Here is a 12,540-nt window from a genome sequence, read left to right as displayed (position 1 = left end):
GAGAGAGAGAGAGAGAGAGAGAGAGAGAGAGAGAGAGAGAGAGAGAGAGAGAGAGAGAGACTGACTGACTGACTGACTATTAGGGTTTTAACGTCCTCTTAGACCAACTGGTCTATATTGGGACAGGTATTGGTAGTACGTTGAAGATATGGTGTGATACTTTGATTCGAACAAGTCCGCTGTGGCTGTCTTCTTCGACACACCAGCATTGGGTTTGTCTCGTCAAAGTATCGAAATACGATCATGATAATCGGAGACGAGAGATGATGCATGCATGTCTTCGTGTTTTCCAAGCCCTGAGACTTTCGCTGTGAACGTGGGATCTTTTTCGTGCGCATGTGTGCACACGGGGGTGTTCGGACACCGAAGAGAGTCTGCACAAAGTTGACTCCGAGAAATAAATCTCTCGCCGAACGTGGGGATCGAACCCACGCTGATAGCGACCAACTGGCTACAAAGCCAGCGCGCTACCAACTGAGCTACGTCCCCGCCCCAAGAGAGAGAGAGAGAGAGAGAGAGAGAGAGAGAGAGAGAGAGAGAGAGAAACTGAAACTGAAACTGAACTTTATTACCAAAGGATAGAGGTTTTAGGCAAAGCCTAATCTTACAACCTGTCCTTTATACAAACACTTAATACAGACGCACATAATATAGATAGTAAAATTGACAAGGTTATTGTTACTTACAGACGTATATAATGTAAATAGTAATAAGAAAAGGGTTATGGTTTTGTATACACATTCAAAAATGGGAAAAACATGTAGTGTGGAAATTGCAGCATTGTTGCAATAATGCATTGCATAAAAACATCCAAAACAACTAATAACAAAAGGGAGAAAACAAATGTGGGGAGGAATTGTCCCAATCATTCGCATGTATATCATTATCAATACTTACACATAAAGAACAAATCAAAATACAAACATAACTTGACTAAATGTAAAAAGCACTAAAAAATCAGACATGAAAAGTGTTCTATTTACCCATTAAGCGGGAATGAAACTGGCGCCTAAACGTTTTCACAGAAGAGGCATTTCGGAGGGGTAGGGGTATGGAATTCCATAGAGATGCTCCTGAGAAGGCTAAACTTGACTTATACAAGTCTAGACGAGGGATGGGGGGAATCAGGTTCTGGGACCCATATCTTTTTGTGTCATGTCTGAAATGTGATTTTAAATATCCAGGAACATTATTGTTAATTACTTTGTACATAAAGACAGCCTTGTTTAGCGTCAACTGATCTTTCAAGGGAAGGAAATTAAGGAGCTTTAATTTATCATCTGTTGGCTTATTTGACTCATGCAGAATTAGTTTTGCAGCACGGCGATGAAGAGAATTGAGTCGTTTGAGATGAACATCACTGCAGTTATCCCAAAGTGTTGAAGCAAAGTTGATATGGGGCATTATGTGAGCGTAATAAAACAACTTGAGTGCTTCCACATCGGCATAATGTCTTAATTTAGACAATAAGTACAAATTTTTAGATACTAATTTGCAAATTTTACTCAAGTGAGTTTGCCATTTCAATTCTTGATCAACGGTAACCCCTAATAATTTATGCTCTTTAACTTGTTGCACTTGAGTTGAATCAATTGACAGTTGAAGTTGTAAGGGTTTTAATTGGTGTTTTTGTCTAGTTGTAATCACCATACTTTTCGTCTTAACAGGGTGAATAACCATTGCATTAGTGGTGCACCATTCTGTCATCTCATCTATACTTTTTTGAAGAGATTGGTTGACGGCTACCAAAGACTTCTGACTGGTGTGGATTGATGAATCATCCGCAAAGAACTCACATCTTACTTTCTCATCTGACACATGAAGAGGTAAATCATTTATATAAATACAGAACAATATAGGTCCTAATACAGACCCTTGAGGCACACCACTTTTGACAAAATCATTCGACGAAGTTTTACAGTTGATGAATACATATTGTGTCCGTTTTGAAAGATATGATTCGAAGAAGGCACAAGCAGAGTCATCTTTTAAGTAGCATTGTAATTTCTTTAATAATAAGGAGTGGTCTACAAGGTCAAAGGCTTTTTTAAAGTCCAGGAATAACGCTCCTGTTACTTCGGACTCATTAATAGCTGATAACCAAGTTTCACATAAAGAGCTGAGAGCAGTGTGGCATGAATGCTTAGAGCGAAATCCAGACTGAAATGGATGAAACAAATTCATTCGTTCCATGTATTCCAGTAAATATTTCTGAATATGCTTCTCCAAAGGCTTAGATAAAACAGGTAAGAGGGAAATTGGTCGAAAGTTGTTAGGGTCCGTAAGATCCTTGCTTTTTGGGAGTGGCACTACCTTGGCACATTTTAAAATAGAGGGAAAAACGTTTTGTTGTATGCCAAGGTTGTAGACATAAGTCAGTGAATCAATTATGTATGGTAAAGCAAGTTTGAGCAACCGGACAGGAATCTTATCGGGACCCATTGACTTTTTATTCGCCATCTGTTCTATCAGTTTTCCAACCTCGTGGACAGTAATGGGTGGAATAGAAAACGATTCGTTTTGAGTCAACTTTCGTCCACAAAATGATTTTAGAGAGAGAGAGAGAGAGAGAGAGAGAGAGAGAGAGAGAGAGAGAGAGAGAGAAAGAGAGAGAGAGAACCCATCGAGAGAGAGAGAGGAGAGAGAGAGAGAGAGAGAGGAGAGAGAGAGAGAGAGAGAGAGAGAGAGAGAGAGAGAGAGAGAGAGAGAGAGAGAGAGAGAGAGAGAGAGAGAGAGAGAGAGAGCACTACTACCCCGCTCTTCGGCTTGTCAATTTCACTGCCTTTGCCACGAGCGGTGGATTGACGATGCTACGAGTATACGGTCTTGCTGAAAAATGGCATTGCGTTCAGTTTCATTCTGTGAGTTCGACAGCTACTTGACTAAATGTTGTATTTTCGCCTTACGCGACTTGTTCTCTCTTTTGCAAGGACAGACTTAAACTTAAAGCATTAATCTTAATCCTTGGTAAATGAAATTCAGTGAAGTTTAGTTAAATTCTCTCTTTCGCTCTGTCTGTTTGTCTGACCCCGCCCCTCTCTCGCTGAAATCCCACAACAACAACAAATCATCAACAACAACCCCCCCATCCCCCCTCAAAAAATAAAAATAATTGAGAGATAGAGAGACAGAGTAGACATCGAAAAGACAAACATGCAACAAACCAAAGCTGATCTGTGTGTCAACGGGCACTCCAGGGTTTGGAGCACGTACTGACGTCATAGACATCAAGACTATCGTCATCACCAGTAATACCTTTGCTGACGTCATTGCTGGCTGAAAGCGAAATTTGATATTCATGAGAAAATACAAACAAACAAAAAAAGAGAAGAAGAAAAACCTATAACAACAAACAGGAGCTTATTGCCTTCGTTTAGCTGCATATGCTCAGCTGACTAGTTACACGGTTTTCATGGTGCAATAGCAACTTATAGGCACACAGTTTTGTGAGCCGAAAAGACAAACAGATACATGGATATAAATGGCAAATATAAAGTGGTCAATAAGTGAAAATAACAAGGAAACAAACGAGCAACAACAAAAATAAAAGTTAATTACATAAGTGAAGCAGAAGAAAATGAATCTACAAGGACTACTTCAGCGCTTCGACGTTTAAGAGCCTTAAATATATAATTAGATCAGGAACGATTATTACTCACAGTCCATCGATGTCAGTTTTGTCTTTATAGTAAAGTTTGTGCTCAACAAACTGTTGGTTTTTTTCCTTTTGAGAAAGAAAACAAAAGAGAGATAACAAATATCGTACTATAATATCAGAAGTTCATGCCGCCGCCACTACCACTACCACCACCACCAACAACAACAACAACAACAACAACAACAACAACAACAACAACAACAACACAACTGACAAAATCATGCACATACTTTAGTGTGGTCGTTGCGAAGAATACCCAGGACTTCTCCAAGCAGAAGCTGTGCGCGCACTCGATTATAATCAAGGAAATCAAGGCATCAGACGACACGGGCACAACTTTCTTATTGTGTGGTGAATGTCATTATCGGACAACCTGTCACACTCAGTCAATGGCTACAGTGGAACCCCCCTTCAAAGACACCCCCACCCACCCTCAATTCATTCCACCCACCCTCAATTCATTCCACCCACCCTCAATTCATTCCACCCACCCTCAATTCATTCCACCCACCCTCAATTCATTCCACCCACCCTCAATTCATTCCACCCACCCTCAATTCATTCCACCCACCCTCAATTCATTCCACCCACCCTCAATTCATTCCACCCACCCTCAATTTTTCAAAGATTATTTTAGATCTTACAAGGGGGGTTCAAAACCCCCCCCGCCCATTGACAATTTCGTGCGCGTGTGAGTGGGTGTGTTTGTATGTGTGTGTGTGTGTGTGTGTGTGTGTGTGTGTGTGTGTGTGTGTGTGTGTTTGTATGTGTGTGTGTGTATGTCTGTGTGTGTGTGCATGCGTGCGCGTGTGTGTCGGTGTGTGTGTGTGTGTGCGTGTTTGTATGTGTGTGTGTGTGTGTGTGTGTGTGTGTGTGTGTGTGTGTGTGTGGTGTGCATGCGTGCGTGTGTGAGTGTGTGTGTATGTGTGTTAGTGTGTGTCACTGTGTGTGTGTGTGTCACTGTGTGTGTGTGTGTGTGTGTGTGTGTGTGTGTGTGTGTGTGTGTGTGTGTGTGTGTGTGTGTGTGTGTGTGTGTGTGTGTGTGTGAGAAGGTCTCAGGAAGAGGTCTCGGGACTTTAACGCCCCTCTGCATTACGCGTTTTGTGTTATTGTTAACCTGAAAATGATTTCCTTGACAGGTTTTTCCATCATGCAGCATCTGTGGCTCGCCGCGATCAGATGAATGATGGCTGTGACACTCCGTCGTATTACACTGACACTACACTCTCCCAGCTGTTGTGACACTCGACGCCATGCCTTCTGATTGATGTCACGCTACATTGTATTACATAGAGCTCTGATAACGATGGATACTTTAGGTGAAAACTATTTTTTAACAACTGGCGGTCGTGGCTACTTTTACAGACACTCGACGCATCAAAACAAAGAAGAAACTGAAATACGAAATAATGAAAATAAAATACGAATCTAACTCGATCTCCAAACTTCATAATTATTTTACTGGGACTTGGAACACTGATGAACTGGAAAAAAAATCATGCTGGTACGGTCGAACCTGCCCTGGCGACCGCCTCTCAATAACGACCACCTGCCCTGGCGACCGCCTCTCAACAACGACCACCTGCCCTGGTGACCGCCTCTCAACAACGACCACCTGCCCTGGCGACCGCCTCTCAATAACGACCACCTGCCCTGGCGACCGCCTCTCAATAACGACCACCTGCCCTGGTGACCGCCTCTCAATAACGACCACCTGCCCTGGTGACCGCCTCTCAATAACGACCACCTGCCCTGGTGACCGCCTCTCAATAACGACCACCTGCCCTGGTGACCGCCTCTCAATAACGACAACCTGCCCTGGTGACCGCCTCTCAATAACGACCACCTGCCCTGGTGACCGCCTCTCAATAACGACCACCTGCCCTGGTGACCGCCTCTCAATAACGACCAAATGCCCACAACGACCACACCCCGAACAATCGCGACGAGCTCCTGTTCAGTAGCCTACAATTCCCCTTTCCATAGCGACCACCTCTCTTAAACGACCACACTTAGCGGGTCCCTTGGCTGGTCGATAACGACCACATTTAGTGGGTCCCTTGGCTGGACGATAACGACCACACTTAGTGGGTCCCTTGGCTGGTCGATAACGACCACACTTAGTGGGTCCCTTGGCTGGTCGATAACGACCACACTTAGTGGGTCCCTTGGCTGGTCGATAACGACCACACTTAGTGGGTCCCTTGGCTGGTCGATAACGACCACACTTAGTGGGTCCCTTGGCTGGTCGATAACGACCACACTTAGTGGGTCCCTTGGCTGGTCGATAACGACCACACTTAGTGGGTCCCTTGGCTGGTCGATAACGACCACACTTAGTGGGTCCCTTGGCTGGTCGATAACGACCACACTTAGTGGGTCCCTTGGCTGGTCGATAACGACCACACTTAGTGGGTCCCTTGGCTGGTCGATAACGACCACACTTAGTGGGTCCCTTGGCTGGTCGATAACGACTACACTTAGTGGGTCCCTTGGCTGGTCGATAACGACCACACTTAGTGGGTCCCTTGGCTGGTCGATAACGACCACACTTAGTGGGTCCCTTGGCTGGTCGATAACGACCACACTTAGTGGGTCCCTTGGCTGGTCGATAACGACCACACTTAGTGGGTCCCTTGGCTGGTCGATAACGACCACACTTAGTGGGTCCCTTGGCTGGTCGATAACGACAGGTTCGACTGTATGTATCACTGTTACAATCGTCGGGCGACCGAGGCGTGCACACTCCGAAAGACAAGAACCCAAAATGACAAGTCACTCGCTCTGTAACACATTGGGCTGGCCGGCCCCGAGGGTGTCCTCTCTTGGCAGGTTCTACTTTATGATTCCACTGCCATGACAGGGTGATATCACGTGCAGACGTTGAAACGGAAAATATTTGCCATTATTATCTGCCAAAATGCTATATTGTCAGTTGTACCGTGGCATAATTATAAGCAACACAACATTTTAGACCCGAAACACAATGACCATATTCTGGGAACATGCAACATCCCTCATCTCTGCAGTGCAGAACAGTGGTCCATGACTTTACCGTTATTTATTAAAGCTGTGGTCTATTTATGACTTTCCGGGGCAACGAGGTTGAAAAATAGGGATAAAATCATGCAGCAAACGCTTCCCGAAACCCCACCTATACGGCGTGTATGACCTTGAGAGCTTCAGTCAACGCCTGAATTTTGCAGTGGTAACATCCGGTTTGCTCTCTCAGAGCTCAGCATATTTGTCGAGAAGGATCCAGCAGAAAAAATAAACGACTTGGCAGAGATTCGAACTCAAGGCCTCGGGGCCTCGAAATGTCGGGGCCGATGTCTTAACCGCTAGGCTACTTCACTAGTGTTTTCAAAGATACAAAAATTGATAATTTTATATCATTCTACGCTTGAATTACCATTCATGCGTTGCAAAAACATAAAAACTGCTATCAAAATGTGCCTTTATTTGCAAACATGTTTCACGGAATCGCAGTACATCGTGTTTACACCGTCATGCTACACGACTGTGACATTCGCGCCATGCAAATAGCTGCGATATCTCTATTTACAACATGCAAGAACAATGACAAGAACAGTAATTGAATCTCACCAAAGCTCTGTCCAGTTGAAAACAGATATCTAAGAAATAGTTATACATGTATTCACTTCTGAACAATGGGCGGATAGAGATATAAATCATGCTGCTTCAAGAATAACATAACATGAGTTCATATCAATGCTTTCCCATCTTTTTCTCGATTGGCGCAGTAGCCTAGTGGTTAGCCGGACATGAGACACGAAGTCTCGAGGTCGAGAGTTTGAATCTTCGCCGGGGCGTTTATTTTTTCCCTTTGATCTCTTGAAGATAAAATATGATCAGTCTTGAGAACAAAAAGTCGAACGAGACAGTCAGACCCACGAACAGACCGGGCGACAGACAAAAACACAACTACACGTACACCAACAGAATGACTCTAGTGATACCGTAGTGTTTACTCAACTCGAAAATGTTCCCCCCTCGCTGAGTAAAGGGAAATAAATGTTACAGCGAGCTTGCACTCACACACACACGCGCACTGAAGCACGCACGAACACACACACACACACCGCACGCACACACACACACACACACACACACACACACACACACACACACACACACACACACACACATATCACAAAAGCTACGGATATTTAATTTCATTTTATTTCGACAGTTAGACATATATGGTTCGCAACATTGTTTTTGAGAAATGAAAAAAAAATGTTTTAGGGTCGGCAGGAAAAAATAGGGTGTCGGGTTACCCTAAACCAACATATATTTTTATTTGGCCTAAGCAGCCAGACTGTTCATTTTTGGTATGTTCCCAAGTGGAAGAATGCCCTTATCCCATGAAAGCTGTTTGTTGTGTCTGTGACCAAGTAGAAGCATTTTTTTTATCCAATATATAAGCTTGGGGAAGTCTGTGTTGGTTCCCATAACTGATCGCCTGCACAGCAAAAAGGCTGTGCCTTGAAACTAACTGGAAGCTCTGAGATACAAAGGGAAGTAAGCACTCTACAACTTCTGGCACCTGAGAGAAAAACAAGCATTGACACGAACAAACGACTTTCAAGCTGTTTTTCGCGATTCTGGTGCCAGTACTAAATAATCTACACCCGACTTAGAACGGGTAGCTGCTCCCAGTACCCAGTACAAAGAGACCGGCCGGCTGCGGGGTGGCGTGGTACCCCATTCTGTTGCAGCCATCTTGCGAGCAAGACGTGCAGGAACGCCACCGATGTCGGCTGCGGCAGTGGTAGGCCGTGAAGTCGTTGTCACTGATACTGGCGATGAAATATTCCGGTGCTCGGTTGTGGCTGCAGGGGATGCTATCTGAAAGGGGAAGAAACGAGAAATAAATAGGCTCAGCCCAGTAGTAAAATTGATATTAAAAGTCCTACGGTTAAGGACTTGAGTGTTTGTCCGCTTTAAAAAAAAATAAAAAAATAAAAAAAATAAAAAAGGCTCAGCCCTTGTACCCCTCCCTCTATTATGTGCACACCTGCTGATACTGTTGTAAACGCTTGGACTATCATCGCTTCGCTGAGCGAAGGGAAATAACTCATCACAGCAGCTCATATCCTCCTAAAAGGCGTGTATGCTCCCCGGAAAGATAAACAAGTCGCGTAAGGCGAAATTACTACATTTAGTCAAGCTGTGGAACTCACAGAATGAAACTGAACGCACTGCATTTTTTCACAATGACCGTAGTCCGCCGTTTGTGCATAACGGAGTGAAACTGACGAGCCTGTTTAGCGCGGTAGTGGTTTCGCTGTGCTGCATAGCACGCTTTTCTGTGCCTCTCTTCGTTTTAACTTTCTGAGCGTGTTTTTAATCCAAACATATCATATCTATATGTTTTTGGAATCAGGAAACGACAAGGAATAAGATGAAATTGTTTTTAAATCGATTTCGGAAATTTATTTTTGATCATAATTTTTATATTTTTAATTTTCAGAACTTGATTTTAATCCAAATATAACATATGTATATGCTTTTGGAATCAAAAAATGACAAAGAATAAGATGAAATTGTTTTTGGATCGTTTAATAAAAAAATATTTTTTTTTTACAAGTTTCCGATTTTTAATGACCAAACTCACTCATTAGTTTTTAAGCCACCAAGCTGAAATGCAATACCAAACCCCGGCCTTTGTCGAAGATTGCTTTGCCAAAATATCAATCAATTTAATTGAAAAATGAGGGTGTGACAGTGCCGCCTCAACTTTTACAAAAAGCCGGATATGACGTCATCAAAAGTATTTATCGAAAAAAAGAAAAAAACGTCCGGGGATATCATTCCCAGGAACTCTCATGTCAAATTTCATACAGATCGGTCCAGTAGTTTGGTCTGAATCGCTCTACACACACACACGCACAGACAGACACACACACACACATACACCACGACCCTCGTCTCGATTCCCCCTCTATGTTAAAACATTTAGTCAAAACTTGACTAAATGTAAAAATTACATGGAAAGTACGAAATGGGCCGAATATTGAATATGTGCCCGTATGTCTATTATGTTTTTGTTGTTGTTGAAGATGCATTACATTTGTGTGTGTTTGTTAATGTTGTAATGTTATACATGTATGTAAAAGAAGTAAAGATATGTTAAAAAAAATAATAAAAAAAAGAAACAAAGAAAGAAAGAAGGAAAACAAATGCATACTTTCTCAGGACCCCCCCCCCCCCCCAAAAAAAAAAAAAAAAAAGATGCGGAATTCATGCTTTCTAAGAAGTGCTCTTACCACGAATGTCATTGAGAGTGATCAGAGAGACGATCTTGTTTTTGCATCCGGGCATTCTGCTGCCGCCATTGGGGTAGAAGTCCACGTGACCAGCTTTCTTCTTCACACCAAAGCCTGCACTCAAACAGTCCATTCAGAATTCTTCAACATTTTCTTATCAAAAGCACTCAGAGTGAAGAATCGCTCACATCACATTTCAACTAAGCAGCAAAGAAAGCTTATCAACCAACAAACCAACACAACGGCCTAACCAAGCAACCAACCAATGATAAATGAAAAATGAAACAAAATAATGTCATATTCACGACTTGCAGGACACCGTGACCCAGCATAATTAACAGACCCAAGGTGGAGGTTGGTTGGGGGACAATGAACTTCCGGTCAAAAACACGTGGACAAACACGTGGCGGAAACTTCACTACAAAATGGATTGCTTCGCAGGACTGATAAGCACGCAGTAGCCTTGTTCGCCGTAACCTAGCTTCAGATATACTCACTTTGCGAAAGTAAATTCTTGGTGAACGTTCTCTCACACAATTCTCACATGCTTCACCGCATGGGAAACATATTTTACACTTTCCGATTTTTCTTTCCGCAGAGACAGCCGGCAGAGGTTCACAATCACTTTCAGATTACGTCCCTTTGTTTAAAAACAAGATCTTATGATACATTTGACGCGGTTGTGACGACATCTTCCATAATTCTTGTGAAAAAACACACCGGAACTGTTAGAAATGGCGGCCACCACGCGCTTAGTCCCTAATCCCACTGCAAGTCGTGAAGAAGAAGCGAAAGAATAAGAGGACAGAAACAAACAGCAAAAATAATATAGGCTACTTGCTATTTAAAAACAGTGACGTACCTCCAACGATTACTGGTGCGTCAGTGTGGATGACGTCAACGAAAGCTGCGTCATTGGCGTCCAGTTTGACACGCTTGTCGAACCTTTCAAACAATTGGGATGCAGGGTCTAAACCTGTGGATAAACATATCACCGCAAAATACTGTAATCTTGAAATCGACAGAAAGTATAAAGAACAATGTTAACTTTCCTTATTTCCGCAAGAGTCACGCTGTAGTCATTCGTTAAAGTAAGCCATGGACATACTCAAGTTACTGCGCATTGAAATAGACACATGTGCATGAACTCTTAGACATCGTGAAAGCACGAGATGATAAACAAAAGAAAAGTGCGCACTGCTAATAAACAGATATAAGACAAAGGATATGAGGAAAAAGTAAGGGCATTGTTAGTGACTCAGTGGCGGATTTAGGGGGGGGGGGCTAAGGGACCCCCCCCCCCCCCCCCGTCAGAGAAAAAAAAAAGAGAGAGAGAGAGAGAGAGAGAGAGAGAGAGAGAGAGAGAGAGAGAGAGAGAGAGATGATTAAATGACAGTTTCTGAGCTCAGGTGGCCCTAGATTGCAGCCTTTTGCTTCCTTGACCAAAACAAATTCCTCCTAGACCAGTTGGCCTATATTGGGACATGTATTGGTAATATGCTGAAGATATGGTGTGATACTTTGACTCGAACAAGCCCCCTGTGGCTGTCTTCTTCGACACACCAGCATTGGGTTTGTCTCGTCAAAGTCTCGACATACGATCATGATAATCAGAGACGAGGGATGATGCATGCGTGTCTTCGTTATGTGTTTTCCAAGCCCTCAGACTTTCGCTGTGAACGTGGGTTCTTTTCCGTGCGCATGTGTGCACACGGGGGGTGTTCGGACACCTAAGAGAGTCTGCACAAAGTTGACTCCGAGAAATAAATCTCTCGCCGAACCGGGGATTTGAACGTCCGCTGATAGCGATGAACTGGTTACAAAGCCAGCGCGCTTCCGACTGAGCTACGTCCCCGCCCCTCAGACATATCCTGCAGACACAAACTATGACTGACACAATGTCACCATGCACAACATACCTGTGATTCTCCCAATCTTGGTTCTAGAGAAGCTGGAATGTCCGAACTTCTCCCCGGCATAGCCAGCCACGTGAGCACCAAGCGAGTGACCGATGAGATGGACATTGGCTGGATCCACCCCGAGTGTCTTGATCAGGGTGGCTATATGAGCCCCGACCACCCGGGTGTTGGCAGCGGCGCGGATGTAGTTCGGTGGCTTGGCTCCTTCCTTCCAGTCGACGGCTATCACGTTTGGAACCTTAAAGACAATTATTAAACGACACCGATTAAAGACATACGATAACAAAACGACACCGATTAAAGACATATGATATCGATAAAAAAATTTTAAAACAAAAACCTCTTTTTCACCCTCTCTTTCGAACTGAAATCTCTGACGTCAAAGGCCAAACAAAGTTCTAAAAGACGTCATAGCATGTATAACGGCGTCACGTGAAAGCTCTGTCACCTCTTCTGAGCAATCTACGAAGAATGTCGAGATCGAAGTTTGTCTGGGTGTCTTCAACATCATATCAGCAGATGAAAATGAACGGTAAGGTCACCGCCAGGCTGTGCATGTATCGCTATCGGATATCATTAAACCAACTCAAGACGGCTCTTCGCAATTATCACTCTAAGTAAAGACAACACCAAGAGTACAGGAACGTGAAGTATCCAATAAACAAAGGGA

At 43.5% G+C, this 12,540-nt stretch overlaps 1 protein-coding gene across 1 annotated transcript in view; it reads right to left on the bottom strand.

Moving 5' to 3' along the window:
- Positions 1–7,843: 7,843 nt before the first annotated feature.
- Positions 7,844–12,540, bottom strand: part of LOC138946681 (pancreatic lipase-related protein 2-like) — a 9,948-nt gene continuing 5,251 nt past the window's right edge. The window contains exons 4-7 of the mRNA XM_070318102.1: positions 11,871–12,108; positions 10,814–10,927; positions 9,952–10,065; positions 7,844–8,530 (exon numbers count right to left, since the gene is read on the bottom strand). Coding sequence (XP_070174203.1) covers positions 8,319–8,530; positions 9,952–10,065; positions 10,814–10,927; positions 11,871–12,108 — 678 coding nt within the window. The 3' untranslated portion in view covers positions 7,844–8,318. The remainder of the gene's footprint in view (positions 8,531–9,951; positions 10,066–10,813; positions 10,928–11,870; positions 12,109–12,540) is intronic.

The sequence above is a fragment of the Littorina saxatilis genome, linkage group LG1, assembly GCF_037325665.1.
Source record: "Littorina saxatilis isolate snail1 linkage group LG1, US_GU_Lsax_2.0, whole genome shotgun sequence".
Taxonomy (NCBI): Eukaryota; Metazoa; Mollusca; class Gastropoda; order Littorinimorpha; family Littorinidae; genus Littorina; species Littorina saxatilis.
This window is presented reverse-complemented; position numbering and strand designations above follow the sequence as displayed.